Source organism: Copadichromis virginalis, linkage group LG15 (genome assembly GCF_057382275.1).
Source record: "Copadichromis virginalis isolate Kocher_CV1m ecotype Utaka linkage group LG15, C_Virginalis_male_GT1.1, whole genome shotgun sequence".
Taxonomy (NCBI): domain Eukaryota; kingdom Metazoa; phylum Chordata; class Actinopteri; order Cichliformes; family Cichlidae; genus Copadichromis; species Copadichromis virginalis.
In genome coordinates this window covers 4,349,262-4,365,820 of record NC_140632.1, presented here as the reverse complement: position 1 = coordinate 4,365,820, position 16,559 = coordinate 4,349,262, and the positions used below count along the sequence as shown (strand labels likewise).

Genomic DNA, 16,559 nt, shown 5'->3' with positions numbered 1-16,559 from the left:
AGATTTGTGATAATAAGCAACAGCTTCTGGCTGTGGCAAAAACTGAGGTCGAGTCTTGAATCGAACTAATAACAATGACAGAATGCTAAAATTATGCCAGTGCTCGGAGGCATGGATGACTATGCTGAAGGAGACCTTACAGAAGGACAGCATTGGAAAAACTTCTCATGGAAAACAGCAAAGAAGAAAGAATAATCATCAAAAAAACATAATCATTTATACTTATTTATGGTATGATGCCACTACAATTTTAAGTATTCCTGCTATCCAGAGTGTTAACATTCAATTGCTGCAATATGATCATCAATTACAAGACATATTATTGGTTAAGCTTATCACCTCGCCGCAGGGTCTTAACTCCTCTTCTGAAATGCCCGGTCACCGCCGCTACAGTAAGACACCTCTGTTTCTATGACCCAGCAGACTGGGCCAAGGCACAGAGATTCACACTGAACAGATTTGGCACCAGGAGAACCTTTAATCAGACAAAAGCCTTTAAAATAGCTAAAAGACTTCTCTCCGGATCCCTGCATCCAGGTTTCATGAACAAACTCTCGTTGTTCAGGAGAGGAAACGAACGCAACAATGTCCCTCTTGTTCTTTCCTTTTTTTGGAGCGTGTGTTCGTATGTGTGTGTGCGTGTGTGCGTGTGTGTGTGCGTGTGTGTGTGTGTGTGTGTGTGTGTGTGTACCGGCCAGTTTGAGCATGTATTGTTTACCAAAGAAAAAGTTCTAATCACAATTCAAAGAGAGGAACAGGAATAAGTCAAGCACAAACAAAGCCTTATGAAGTCACCCAGGAACTGTTAATCCTTAATAGTTTGGCAAAGCTTTTCTTCGTTTAACACCTTTCTTTTTTTCTGCTTCGGAGTCTCAGCTCTGCTAAAGAGCACTCTGCAGTTGCCAAGTTGCAAGTGCCAACATCCAGGCCACTGTTGCTCTACAATTACAGTTCTGCCACTGCGAACCAGACAGATTGACAGTTTATATTTTCTTGTTTTTAGGGTGTGTGCTTCAAGCCAAGCTGTTGTCTAGGACACCTAGTAAAAATGTCAGAAAGAACAAAACCAAAAAATATATATCCTAGATTTAACATTTTGTTTTAGGAGCTTTTCCAGTTCCCAAGTATCATGACAGTGGGTGTCTGGTTTAACTGTTATAACACTGTAGTAACAGCAGTTCTTACCTGGAAACCAATAAATATACATATATATATAAAAAAAACAACTTACTGCCCAATATTGATAACTGCATTTGGTTGTAAGCTTCAGCCAAAGGTTCACCCTTTAAGGGTTTTCTTTAAAGCAGTATCCCAAGTCCTTATATGAGTCATTTTGTGGAGAAATCTGTCTGGGCAGTCATGAAAAAATAAGTAAATAAGACACAACAGGGAACCTATACCTCAGTACATCAGTAAAGATTTGAACATATTATTTTTAAGTTTCCTGCTACCTATTGTTATCTGGTGTGAACAGTACATGCAGATATAGTATTTCATTAGAGGATGAACGGCTAAGCTAATAGCTGGACAGAGCAAGACTGGTTAGGAAGCTGTATTGAATGACTTGCATATCCAAAACACAGATAACTGCTAATGAGTAACATACAAATAAATAAAACATCTGCTAGAATACAGGTTTTATAGATGGGCTATTTGTACAATTAACCACATAGTAAGCTATACTACGAGTCGGAAATATGCTATATACCGTTGGTCAGAAAGGCCATACTCAACGCTCTAATAACGAGCCATTAGCTACTGAAGTTTTGTGGACACATGACCACTATCTGCGTGACATCAACTTGTTCGCTGTTTTAGATGTGCGAGAGTCATGGTAGAAATGCAGGATCAAGTCAATAAGGCACCAGTCACACAGCGCTAGAGACTGGTTTGCAACCATCTGACAACCCCCAGTCTTGAGGGAAAAAAATTAGCATTCTCTGACCGGCTGCAAATTGTTGCTGGAGGTTGATGCCAGTCACTGGCAAAGAGATTGCTAAAGCCTGAGTCATGCAGCGCTAAGAGCAGTCAGTGATCACCCTGACAACGATCTGTTGCTAGGAAAAAATATGTATTTCCCAACTGGTTGTCAAAAACATTCCTATTATTCCTTTAGTCACTAGTATATTGCTGCAAAAGAGTTGATGTAAGCAATAGACTGGTCTACAAACTCTGTCTAGCTTTTGGAAATGACACCATTTACCTTCAACGTGAAAGTTGTGCCTTGATGGCTGTAGTGCTGAGGTACAACTTTTATTTTGAAACCAAACCTTCTTCGTTTTCACATTGCATCACATGTTTTAACGTTTTACTAAAAATGCCGGGCTAGCTGTCAGTGAGTATTTGCAGAAAACAAGAAAAACTACATGCCACCTTGGCAATCTGCAAGCAACCAAAGCAATCACCAGGAAGTTGTTGGTGCAGACATTTTTTTGCATCAGATTACAATCAGCAAGAGAAAAAACCCCCACCAGGAAGCACTGCCAACGAGTCAGGCAATAACACATTTTTCCCCAGCAACCGGTGGTTGCATCACATCCAATATGGTGAACAACTCTTAAGTAATGTGGTCATGACATCACGTAAGAAACCTTACTAAAGATCTAAAGCCTTTTTTGGCATCGGGCAGTAAACACACTCTTATCTTCTGCAAAGTTAGGCATTTTGACATGGGAGTCTGAGCAGAGTGACTCATTTTCAGAGCCAGCCACTCGAGATAACTGCAGTTTTTGGCACGTTCAAGTTGTCTTCATTTCTCAGCGCTGGAGGTTGCTGCTTGGTTTCAAGATGCACAATAAAAAAAAAATCCATGTGACATAAACAGTTTATTTTAGCATAGATAATGAATGTGTCACAACTGCAATCAGTAATGCTATGTTTGGTAATCACTTATCAACTCTGCAGCACACAATGTAGAAAAGAAGATAATGAAGTTATAACCATTACTTGTGGTTATAACCATGGTAACCTTCTCACTTCTCACTTATATTAAATGCATGCGTCGTGTGTCTTAAATGCTGCACATAAATTAAATGCAAGCCAACATCTGAAAAGGCAGACACGTCAAGACAAATGCCAAATGCCATTTTATGTGAATACAGCAAAAGGCTGACACAAAGCCCAAATGGTGAAAAGCTCATTGGCTTTCACTGGGACGTCGCAGATTGATGGTGTCATATCCTGAAAAGACCATCGACAGGTCCTGCTCACAATCTAATAATTTTTCTGATGACCAAAAATTTATTAAGTAGATTAAAAACAACTGATACCACATAGCACAGCTAACATAGAGGGTGTGGATCATGATAATCACCGTCTTATAATTTCTCTTTTTCGCTCTGTCTCATCCTATAACTACAAGTGCAGATAAAACAAGTCCCCCATGTGCCATGCTACAACTTGGCAGGGGTCACAATTCACTTTGAGTAGATTGGCTGCAGATTTATGCCTCGTTCTTCACTCCTATAGTGCTGACAGAGGTGGAGGAGCAGCAGGCTCTGTAATCACCAAAAATTGCTGTGTTGGGAGAAACAGACACGTAAACTCTGCTCTGACAGAAGAGAAGGAACTGTGCGTACATTTCATATTTGTGCATCACGTGTGCCCAGAAATACAAAACCAAAGGGTCTTCATGTTGTTCTGGATTAGGTCAGTTCTAGGCTCATTCAGAAATGCCCCACACATTCCAGCTGACAAGTGCGTGAGTCTGGTTTTGGCCCGAGGTGAACTGTCTTTCACCTTTGAACATCATTCAATGCCATATGCTAAGTGCTTGTCCAGTGAATGTCCTGAAATTGGCACACTGCTGAAACATAAATCTCCCAAGAGACAGCGTTTAACCTTTTTTTTTTCATATAACCACAGCCTGCTCAGAAGAGCGAATGAGAATATGAGGGTGTCTACACACACACACACACACACGCACACGTACAGAAATGACTTTAGAGGACATTATGTGGACTTACATCTGTTTCCTGGAGGTTTACTTCAATTGTAAACAAAACCATTACATTAACCTAAGCCTCTTTATTCTCTAACCTTTAAACATGTGTTAACCTTGAAATTGTCTGATGTTTTGCATCACAGGGACTTGTTTTTTTTCTCCAAGATCTAACTCTGTAAACACATTTGTGTCCTCACAACATGAGTAACATCTGGACCACGCACACACACACACACGTCTGGTTTGCTATCTTCGTCCCATTGAGCTAATGCTTTCCCTAGCTCAGCGGTCCCCAACCCCCGGGCCTCAGACCGGTACCGGGCCGCGAGAGTTGAGGCTCAGGTGTGAAATGTATGGTTTTCAAGCTTTTTATCGGTTTTCAGCGTTATTTTGTTATCGTTTTTATCATTAACTCGGTTTTCCTGGGTCTTTTCACGTGTGTTATGAATAAATCTTGTTTTTTTCGGTACCGGTACTAGTTTTATTTTGTTGTATTTATCTGCGACACCTTAAAGGCCGGTCCGTGAAAATAATGTCAGGCATAAACCGGTCCGTGGCGCTGCCCTAGCTGCTTACCCTAACTCTAACCATCAAAAATGAATGCCTAACCCTCACCTTACCCTAAACCTAACCATAACCCAATTGTAACCCTGACACTAAAACTATATTTTGAGTGTGAAAAATGCCTTCAGTATAGTAAATTTCAGATTTTGGTCCCCACCAAGATAGTAAGAAGCTGTGTACACACACACACACACACACACACACACACACACACACACACACATGAGGAAACAACTGTATCAGTTTCAAAGCAGCGACATTCTTCAGAATGAAAGAGAATGTGACATTTCTAAGGTGTGTGCTGTCGCTTGGCAACCATGGCAACTAAAGCAAAAGGCTTTTTGCGTAGTTAATTTGAATGAGTCAGTCCACCTCTCCGTGCTGTGGGGCTCCTCCCTATAAAACATGATGAACCAACAAGTGCAAAAATAATTTTCAACCTTCTAAAAAAGAAAAAAGAAAAACACCTATTCTTAGCTGGCCACCGCAGCTAGTGTGCATGTGTGCTTGTAAAGAAGACGGTGTGTTCCCCCCTCGCACAAGAGGAAATGCCTCTTTTAAAGAGGAGGATGGATTTCAACGTCATGAGCAAGGAACCTGCGAATACTCCTCAATATACTTTCTCATTGTTAAACTTGCATAGGAATGAGGAACAAAGCACCTGTACGCTTTCTAAATTAAGAACTACTGGAAAGATGCCAACTCTTGAACAGTAACTGAGTTTTCCTGGCGTACACAGCGAATTTGCTGGTATATTTATAATGCTGCTGTTAATATATGTCTATATATGTATGGTTTTGTTGACACAAGGTAAATCATTGTTATTAATTTACATTAGGGTGACGAGTTTCATTTTACAGCTGATTCATACTAATGCTAGCACACGTGCTACCGATATGACTGACAATATCACGTCATCTTTATTATGGTTCTCGTTCCCAAAATCTCTCTTTCTATCTGTGAATTTGTGTCTGCGTGTGTGCTCAAGACAGTGGATCTTTTGAGGTGAATGAGACAGAAACATAAAAAGCCAGCCAACTGGACTCTCAAGCAAACACATACAAACATGGGAGAGTTATTACTGCTGTAGTTTACATAGCAGTGCCCTGTTTAAAAATACGTCAGTGTGCAGAAATGGAAATGCTGCTCACACTGGATATAGTGTGCACCTGTTTCTATCTACAAGGAAGAGAAAAAAAATCTACATCGGCTTTTGTAAACAACAAGAGAAGCATTGTTTAAGCTTTTATTTTGGTGTCCACTACAGGAAGAAGTGAAGTCACAAAAAAAATCGTAATAATTTTATCACTGAATACAGGATATCTTAGGTCATATCCTGAGCTGCTGTCAACTTCATTTCCCCAACACACCACATCAAGAAACAATAAAAGTTTCTTCTAACATTTCTTCCCCAGAAGTTGAAGCTGAGTGTATACTGTCAGCACAAGTTACTGTGACTACAACAAAGGCGTAAAGATGAAACCAGCAGAATCCTCGTGGAGCCTTGCGTCATCAACTCAAAGGTTAGCCAGAAAGAAAAGGCAAAAACATCAGACCTAAGCACATCTGACACTGAAGTGGAAGAGACAAACTCCGGGATTAACAGCACAGTCAAAAGTAAATATCAAGCCCCTACTGTGTCTAAAGTAAGCTTTTTTTCTGCTTAAAGAAGCAAATTTGAAACGGCGGCAAAGGTTAAGCTGTCACTACCAAAGACACCTTGTCTTCCTGCATGCTAATGGTTGCTTCCTTTATGTTTAATCATTTTATTCGGGTTCAGGGGGTTCGACCGGGAATCAAAATGTTGGCATTTCAGTTGTAAAGCATGGCCCTTCAAAATATGATGATGAAAAAAATTCAAGTTCAGTATATTCAACTTCATTTTTGAGGGGAAAAAACAAGAAACATACAAAAAGTGCTCGTTGTGCTTGCCTGCATTTAGTTTTCAGTGTTTCTAACTTCACAGGAACGACTGAAACGGGGATACTGTGATATTCAAGAATATTGGATTGGGACATTGTTCTCTTAACACTGTTACCAACCAGTTGGTATTTGGTTGTGGGAGGCTGCTAGCTGTCTATGAAACTGATTACTAAAAACCTCAGATACTGGTTGGCACCCCCCTGACAACCGCAAGTCAGTAAGGAAATATGTGCATTCCCCAACTGCTTGATGAATGGTTGTTGGCAATCGCTCAGCGAAACTGACTGCAAAAAGGTATACGGCGCTGGACTGAAAGCCTCCATGTGATTGTGGGTGGCTGTAGCTCAGGTGGCAGAGCAGGTCAGCCACTAGTCAGAAGGTCGGTGGTTCGATCCCAGGCTGCCTCCTGGCTGCATGCCAAATATCCTTGGGCAAGATACTAACCCCATGTTTGCCTACTGGTGGTGGTCAGAGGGCCCGGTGGCGCCTGTGTCCGGCAGCCTCGCCTCTGTCAGTGCGCCCCAGGGCAGCTGTGGCTACAATGTAGCTTGCCATCGCCAGTGCGTGAATGGGTGAATGACTGAATGTAGTGTAAAGCGCTTTGGGGTCCTATGGACTAGAAAAGCGCTATACAAATGCAGGCCATTTACCATTACTTTGGTCACTAGAAAGTTGCCACTGTCCTCTATAGTTTGCGTGGAAGACGTCCACTCGCCATCTACTTTCTAAGTCAGGGGTGTCGAACTCCAGACCTCGAGGGCTGGTTTCCTGCAGGTTTTAGATATGCCCCTGGGTCAACACACCTGAATCAAATGATTAGTTTTATTACCAGGCCTCTGAAGAACTTCAAGACATGTTGAGGGGGTCATTTAGCCATTTAAATCAGCTGTGTTGGATCAAGGACACATCTTGATGAGAGGCCTGGAGTTCGACACCTGTGCTCTAAGTGAAACTGTAAAAAGCGACGCAAACTGGAAATGAAGATTCCTCCTTTCAAAGTAAAAGCTGCGCCTTTTAAAAATGAGGCACAACTTTTTTAGGTTTTGCTAGTTGGTGACTAGTAAAGTAGTAGTAGTGTTTGCAGACAAGTCAGCATCTTCCATGCAAATTGTAGGGGACCAAAGCAATGTGAAGGTTTTCACAACCTGCTCACCAACTGGTTGGGAAATACACATATTTGGCACACTGGGGGACGACCCCTCTCCCCAGAGGTTGCTGTAGGTTTAACCACCGGTCTCTAATCTGTGTGACTGAAGCCTAATGTAAATAAATGTCTCCAAAGTTGATTCAAATTAGCTGTAGGTTTATTTTCAATTTGTCTCAGGGGAAACTGTGACTCAAGTTAACCTCCTGTCCACTAACACTATCATTGAAATGTATTATTATTTGTGTTAACTAAAAGAAAAAATATTTATCCTTAACAAGGAGGAAATACTCTTAATCTTATCTCCTTACTTTTGGCTAAATGTCTTTAGTGAATCTTGTAAGAAGCCAAAAGCAGCAGTTAACTGCAACTGTCACTGGCAATGTGTGTTGAAAGTCAGCGCAGTAGGCACACCGAGTACAGTTCTGTTGTGCTTCTGAAGAATCCGAAGAATGCTTTTACTCTGCAGGCCATCAGACTGAGTCTCTCACAAACACACACACATATAACAAGTAGACGGAGCATCATAGCTTGTTTAAATTGGTCTGTTCAACAGATGTGCAATACAGTCGTGAATAAATGTTAGCAAAAGCACCAAGGTATCTTTATAAACATGAGAAGGCACACTTCTGCCTTGACAGGGGCACACAGGAATACAGCGGGTGCCTTTCTTTATGCCCTAATAGAGTTTTGTCTGGGCTGTGCTTGGTATCAATTTGAGTTATTATGTGTGCGGCAGGACTGTTCTCAACGCTGGGAGACAGAGCAGACACCCACACGCATAAACACACACTCACAAGAGCCTCATCAGTCAAAATCCTCGCCTTATGACAGAGGCACAGGAAACAATGATGAATTGGTGTCAACGAGCTTCTCTCAGTTCTTTTAGTGGAGAATCACACTCAGTGCTGGTTATCTCTGACCGCAAATTCCCACTTTTAACACGCACCCACAACATAAAATGCGGTAGACATCAAAACTGGTCTTCTTTTCTTTCCTCATTGAGTGTTCGGTAAAACTGTAGCAGAACTAAAGACTTTATCTCTTTTCCCACTTATACTGGATTCATTTACAATAGGCTACCAATATACTGGGATCCTTTCTCTGTTCCAAAAACAGCAGGACAGGTACAATCATGGATTATGGGGCGGACAGTCTCGGTCGTTGTGTCCTTGGGCAAGACACTTCACCCGTTGCCTACTGGTGGTGGTCAGAGGGCCTGGTGGCGCCAGTGTCCGACAGCCTCGCCTCTGTCAGTGCGCCCCAGGGTGGCTGTGGCTACAATGTAGCTGCCATCACCGGTGTGTGAATGTGTGTGTGAATGGGTGGATGACTGGATATGTAAAGCGCTTTGGGGTCCTTAGGGACTAGTAAAGCGCTATATAAATACAGGCCATTTACCATTATGTGTGGATGTGTGTTTGTGTTCAGAGGTAAGTGTACAGAGGGGAAATTTCATGCTTGTGTTCAAGTCCTTGTGCTCAGCAGCTGTACATTCAAATAAACAGAACAAACTGTTAAACCTTCAGCAGATTCTGCACATGCTCTCAAGGTTAAACTGGGAGGAAGTGCTTAATAAGATCACTGAACATGATAGCGTTTCTTATCTTACGTTTCGCTACCTTGTTCCTGGTTATTATGAAACATTTAGCTACAACTGGAATGTTGGAAAAACACAATGCACTATGCAATATTCTCACAGGTGTCGGTTGCAGCACTGCAGGTGTGCCAGTTTAGATTTCTGTCTCCTTTTCAAGAAAGTTCTTCAAATGAAACTGGACCAGAACACCCTCAAATCCTTTTTTAAGGAATCTAACTGGAAGCTAACTGAAAGAACTTAAAAAATCATGCTTGAATGGCTCAGAAAGATCAAAACAAACAAACAAACAAGATAAAAAAAATCATCACAATGCTGGAAAAAGACCATCTAAGCCTAACTGTGCTCTGCTGCAGGCCTTTCAGCTAAGGAAGCAATTTCTGAGCGCCTAAATGCTTCCTAGAGCGCCTGTGATCTCTCGATAATAATCCTAGGTGTACCATGATAATTACAAAGGGAATGCCGAATGTGGTTGCCACGAATTCTAATGGTGCTGCTATGGTAATAAGTACTGGATTGTTGAATGGCAGTAGTAAATGGAAAAGGTCAATGTTTTCAAATAACTGTCTTAAATGCCTCTGAAGTGGTAATAGAGCAGGTTTTCAAGCCTGAGCCACTGTCACTATTCAATTCAATTCAGTTTTATTTATACAGCACCAAATCAACAACAGTTGCCTCAAGGTGCTTTATGTTGTAAGGCAGACCTTACAATAATACAGACAGAGAAAAACCCAACAATCATGAGCAAGCACTTTGGCAACAGTGGGAAGGAAAAACTCCCTTTTAACAGGAAGAAACCTGGCAGACTCCAAATGTTTAGGGAGCCCTTCAATGAGAGCTGACAAGTATCATGAGGAGAGATTATATCTTATGCAGTTTTTAAACACAGTGTCTATTTTAGTTTGTTTCTGTGGACACACACTCAGTCGACTGTCCCTTTTTCTGAATTGTGCTCATATTCATGCCAAACAAAACGAGACAGCAGCGACGTCGTCAGTTTTTGTCTCTTGTCAGTCATTTTATGATTTTACGACATAAACGACACAACAGATTCTCACACTTGGTCTGGCTTTTACTTCCTTCGCTGCTCACTGATGGTTAGTGTCCACAGAGGTGTGTTTTTAATGCTTGGTGCTGAGCTACAGTATTCAAAAGCTGACAGCTAAGCCATTGCCACAACTTTAAGTTCTCTCTGCTCTCAGAAACTGTCACTGGGGCTCATTTGCTAACTTTCTATACCATTGAAATGTTTTTGAAAGCTACAGATGCAAGTGACTGCTCTGTCTTTATTTCAGATACACAACAGTTCGCTTTGTTGGGGAGTTTCCAGGCATGCCGAGCCATGCTGGATGCTGCCGATTTGCATAAACTAGCCTAAACTTCAAATTTATGCAAATAAACAGCAGCAAACTAAACACCCCATTTCTCATAATGAAATGTGACAGTACTAGAAAGTGCTGCACCGACACCTACGAAGACGACGAGTAAAAAATGTGGAGAAGTTGGTGCCGTGAAAGCTTTCAGTTTGACAATGCTGCTGTACTGTCAGTGAAATGGAGAATACAGACAAAAAAGCTCTGTGAGAATATGCTGGGAAAACAGTAAGTTTATATCTGCCTGTCATAAGATATATAACAATTTACTGTGCTGGCCAATCAGTTATGTACAGACAGTCCAGGTAGGTCCTGTATCGTGTACAAACAACCCAGTATCATGACAAAACTCATAACAGGCGGTCCACCGTGTCCATTTCACGTTCTGGAGAGGCAAAGCGCAGAAGCTGTTCCTGTATGCAGAAACTGCATTACCAGTAGGGGGAGATAGTATATTTAAAGCCACAAAGCCGGTAGTGAGCATAAAATGTATTAAGAACATTGCAGGGTCCTTTATCGGCAGAAATGATCAAGTTAGGTGGCTAATATGTATATAAATGTAAATGTTTTAATAGTGTCTGTTCAAACACTTTCCTGTGACTATTTTCCTGTTGGCTTGAAATAAAATATCTCCCTGCTGTTACTGCACTTTGCGGCAACTTGTACATTACTTGTACATTTCAGGTTTTGGAGAGGAAACGCGTGAAATGGACATTGGCCTGTCTATTATATATCAGGCTGGTACAAAGCACTGTGCAGATGTCAAAGCAGAGATGAGGGAAACTGTTGGTGCTGCTGTGATAAGCTTTAAATTTGGTCCCACGAATCTGAATTTCATCATCAAATGAAATTCAGATGACAACGAAAGAGGCTTTAAACATCTTAACGGCTTGAAGGCTTCAAACCATTTGGCCTTCCTGCCGTGGTGTCTCACCTTGCTCTGGTCAGTCCAATACAGGAAGTAACCTTTGGGGTCAACTGTCAGAGTCACCGGGGTCACAGTGGTTGAATCCTGTCGTGAAGAAGAAAAGACACGTGTCTGTTTAAATCTGTAAATCAACATCTGAATTTCAACATGAGTGAATACCTCACTGCAGACAATTCTCCGAGGGAACCAAGATCAAAGCATAGTTTGTTTTATCCACTCGCATACCAGAATTTGAAATGACATCAAAAGTGCTGTTTATGTTGTAAACATGCACTCAATCCTTTCCTTTTAGGGTACTTTCCACACCACGACCTGGCATCACCACAAAATGACCAAGCAGCCTGGGGTGTGCGTGTGTGTTTGCAGTGACTGCAATCACGAAGTGCAGGTTGATTTGGAGTTGATGTTTCAATTTTCCCCTCTTGTAATGGACAAATGCTTTCCCACAGTTACATACAGATAGCTCCAAGTCTCTCTCTCTCTCCCACACACACACACACACACACACACACACACACACACACACACACACACACACACACACACACACACACACACAGTTTGACCCTGAGGCATACATGGCAACACCAGATATTATTGGATGCGTCTATAAAAAGAAAGAAAGAGCCATTGCCTTTTTTCTGTGTCCACAGTGGCTGTGGCTCAGCTGAACAGTAGCATATTGTCCTCTTCAATCAGCCATGGCTGCAAGATCAGAGAGATGAGGACCGCATTTGCTGCACAGAGCAAGAAAATCTTCAAAGTGTCTTCATGAGGCTTCTAATGATGTCCCTATCAGAGCTAATGGTCTGCATCTGCTCCACACTTGTCTTATTTGGGCGCGACCTTATGCGACTTGCAGCGTAGGATGCTGGGAAAGGGTTGGGCTGGTAGACAGCAAAGGAGCCTATGCTGTAATGTATTTAACCATTATGAGTCATTTCAGTCATTTCATACTGTCTAAATGTCACAATCATGGTTTATCCAATATAGGCCAACAGTGAAAATACAGGAGGAACAGAGGAGGGGAAAACGGGGAAAGACGAAAGAAGGGAAGTGAGCTGAAAGTAAATGAGCGGCTCGTTCGGTTTTGGAAACAGTTAGGCATCAGAGGCATTTGCTACGGTGACGTTTGCTATGGCAACCCACCATTCCCATGAAATCTATTAGAGACTCAAGAGGAATCGCTTTGGTTTTGTTCACATGATTGCACAATCTTTGCAAGCTTGATTGAATGACAAAAGATGCGGTTCATGTCAATGAATGCATGCCGCATACACACACACACACACACACACACACACACACACACAGTTTATAGCCTAAAGGAAAGGGAAAAGCATCATGTTTGCAGTTCTTAGATATAGCATTTCAGACCAAATCTGGCTCATATCTCATGATCTTTGCTCAGCTCACCATCCACAGTCCGATTTTTCCAATTTAGTTTTTACAGATAAATATCTTTAGAAAAATTCAAGAAAATGATAGCAAGCTAGATCAAAGAATATTTAGCAAGTCATTTATATTTTCAGTAAACCAAGTCAAGAAGTCATTCGGGGGATAAGATGCGATGCAAGTGATGGATTGTCTGTCATGTCTGAGAAAAGAAGAAGGCTCGAGAGCACTGGGAAACTGCCTAATGATGTGAGAGCAGTCATTTTCACCAGCTTCTTTCTTAATGTCCTAGCTCTCCATGGCCACCACTGCAAACACATTAAGCCATTATGGACTCTTAGCAAAGATTTTCTCATGGGTTTTCACATTTACACAGAAACAAGAAGTACTTAAAGCTGGGATTTAACTTCAGAGTGACTACCGGCAGAATAGTACTCGCCAATGTTTTTTTTGTTTTTTTTTATTGTCATTGGACTATTTTAAGGGATTTGTCTTTAATGGGACAACATTAGGCAGCAGAGTGGCCTGCTTTCTGCTGAATTAAGATGAGATTAGTCACTGACTTGCGAAATTACAAACACCCTGAAGGAACTGATCCCAGGCAGGAGACACTTCCATTATTTTTAGTGAAGAGTCTGTACCATTAGCATTGCTGCCGGAGGGGGTGTGTTAGAGAGGAGTTTTGAGCTCAGCATATTTCTGTTCTGTATGCTAATGACATATTCTACTACTTTTAAGGGATTTTCTGCTCCCCTGAGGAGCCTGATAATATCTTATTCAATGCACAACCGACCAGAGGGGTTGATATAAGTATAACCTCATAAAAGTCTCTGTTTACACAGACCAAGCATCGTCTTTCACAAATTTGACACCGTGCCCAGGTGTACAGTAAATGATCCTTATAACATGAAGTGTGTATGTGCTGGAGAATCTGAATGGCTCCCTGTGCCTCAACGGAAAGCAGTCATTATTGCTAAATGTGCCATCTGAACTGACAAATAATAACACATCCAGGCAATATTTTACCCGTACCCATGGATTTCATGAGCCACAGAAGCAGCCAGCTGTCGACAAGTGGCAGCAACAAAAATACAAGATGTCTGCGCACGTCTGTAGGAGGGAGGTTGGGGAGGTCTGAGGCCTTTGAGGCTTTGGAGAGCTTCTCTTGCTTTTCTGCTCCTTTACAACCACCTGCAAGCATCCTGTGCTGGAGTCTGCAGTCACTCTGCTGCTCAAAACTCATGGCTGCTGGCTACGCAGCACAGAACTTCACACTGTTTTTTGCCCAACTCCCCAGGTGAGTTTAAGAATTTTGGAATATATGTGTGACTTCAACTGAGAGAACAAGAAATCTTCACCAGAGTAAAGCCATAAATTAAAGAACATACATATAATTTTTCATTTACTGCCCGTACAATTTCCTGCTGAAAGATGTTCAACTCAACACCCAAAGCAATAAAAAAGAAGAAAAATGATTTAATTCAATCTTTCTCCAGTGAAAATTTATTAGCTTTGCTCTCTCAGGTTGGCTGTTTGTCCTCTGTGATTCTTTCCATGAAATGATACAGAGAGGAAAGAGGAAGGAAGGAGCGCATGGGAAAGGAACCAGAGAAAGTACCTGTGACTATGCCTGTGTTTGAGGTCATATGTTTTTGCAAGGAAAGGCCTGGTGGACATTTGGGTCTGACGATAGTCCTGAATGTACATGCTAAAAGTACACAAACACGGCTGAGAAAGGGGAAACTGAGTCGCATCTAATGAGCTGAAAGAATGGGCGCTCATTAGTAGTTACTAGTTAAGGAAACTTTCTTATTTAAGCTTAAGGTTGATGATTGACAGAATGGTGGACTTGCAAGTGTGCATAATTTCCTCTCTGCAGTCTGTACTGACCGCATTCACACTTCCATAACACTGCAAGACTAATGCCATCTGTGCTGCACTTGGCTCACCTGAGCTGAGTGATTCTGAGCATGTATTTGAGAGGATGATCTTAGAAAGAGTGTATCTTAGTAACCGATTCCTCACTGTCTACAGTATTAGAAAAGTCAAGGCACTGTAAAAATGAGTTACAGGTGGGCTAAGCCCTCAGCATTTTCACAGAGCGGTTTAAAATTAACAGATATTCAGATATTCACTCATAAACCAGAGTAACAAGTGGATATTCAAATGGCATGGGGTGTGAAAACAGCTATTCCAGCTCTTTCTGAATGCAGCTGCTGTAAAAACTAAGGTACAGAAGATGCAAATAACCATCAAGCCATGTTAAACTCAGTTCAGAGCGCAGTTCAGTTGTGAACTTGCCACAAGATTATTAGAGGGAGTGTTGATTTGTGTTGATTTATTGCCTGGGAAAGCAATGTGCCACATAGTGTGGCCATAGCCTCTGTTGCTAGAAGGCTATTACTATTATGTTTTACTCAAGAGCAGTGTGAAATCAGTTCAATCAAGGTCATTTTACTACAGCTGGACCGACATTTTATATAGAGATGCTACCAAAATAAAAATTCCCAAAATATTTTTCTTTTTTTTAATGACCAACTGTTGTGCTTAGATTTGCATGTTGAATGTCAGTGCACTAATTAATTGTGGTTAATTGATAAAAAAAAACGTTTCTAACGCAGGGGGGTTAGTGTTTGATTAGATGAGGGTGCGCACATTCTCACACACAGCGGTACACGCGTGCACCCACTGGCGCGCACAAATACAAATACTGTACATTGGATAATGTAAAGAAAGCACATGTCAGTAGACACTGTAGCTGTAGCATTTCTTTCAACCACTAAGCAGGAAGTCCAACGCAATTAGCTTCTTGTCCGTGCGGTTTCCACTTACAATTAAATCTATCGGCTACTGTTGCACGAGTAGCCTATAGATTGTGTAATACACAGACTGTGTACATGCAAAACGCGTGCAGAAAATGATCTGACAGTGAAAACTGGGGAGGAAAAAAAAGACATTCATCGCTGGCCTGTCTGGCCACTACTTACATCATCCCATTTCATAAATTTGTTGCCCTTTCTTAGGCTCTCGGGTACGGACACTGGCTTGAGCTGCAGCGCATGAACTCCCGGCTGTGCCCCAGCCATTGGCTCATCTACTCTTCTCAACGCACAAGCTCGGGTGGAAATGAGTCACTTCACTCTCCTCTACTCTTGTGTCTCTTCCTCTCCTTTGTAATTTTCTTAAAAGCAGCCTGACGGAAGCCCACTACTGATGCCAGTATGTCATGCCCGCAATGACGGCGGCGGTGGCGCGTCTCGGCTTTGGAGAGCTGCGGAGGCGGACGCAGGCGTAGCGGACCCGGGCAACTCACTGACTGACTGACTGACTGAGAGACATGCAGCTGAAGACGAGGAGAGAGAGACAGACAGGGAAAAAGAGGGACAGTGAGAGAGAGAGAGGGAAAGAGTGAGAGTGGTGGAGAAGGAGGGGGAATCTGAACGAGTTACATATCTTATGTCAAATTGTTCAAGTCAATGCAGGGACAGGATCGATGCTTTAAGTGATCTAGCGCCTCCGTGCGTTGGTGGCAATGCGATGGGCATTTAGTGGCCTCTAAGATGGAAACAAATTAAAAGCTGAAAAAATGAGGGAATCGTTAAATCCTGATTTTTGATGATGAACATTCAAGCAAGAGAGAAAAATCTAGGAACAAATCCTTTTTTCTGATGTTCCTATCAGCTGGGATCGCC

The 16,559-nt window shown here is 41.9% G+C and overlaps 1 protein-coding gene across 2 annotated transcripts in view; it reads right to left on the bottom strand.

Annotated features, from left to right (window-relative positions):
• The window catches only part of plcb1l (phospholipase C beta 1-like), a 128,620-nt gene extending 112,346 nt beyond the window's left edge, over positions 1-16,274 (bottom strand). The window contains exons 1-2 of one of the 2 annotated variants that reach the window (XM_085431423.1): positions 15,855-16,274; positions 11,479-11,556 (exon numbers count right to left, since the gene is read on the bottom strand). In XM_085431423.1, coding sequence (XP_085287549.1) covers positions 11,479-11,556; positions 15,855-15,953 — 177 coding nt within the window. In that variant the 5' untranslated portion in view covers positions 15,954-16,274. The remainder of the gene's footprint in view (positions 1-11,478; positions 11,557-15,854) is intronic. The other variant, XM_085431424.1, reaches the window with a different exon arrangement.
• Positions 16,275-16,559: the final 285 nt, after the last annotated feature.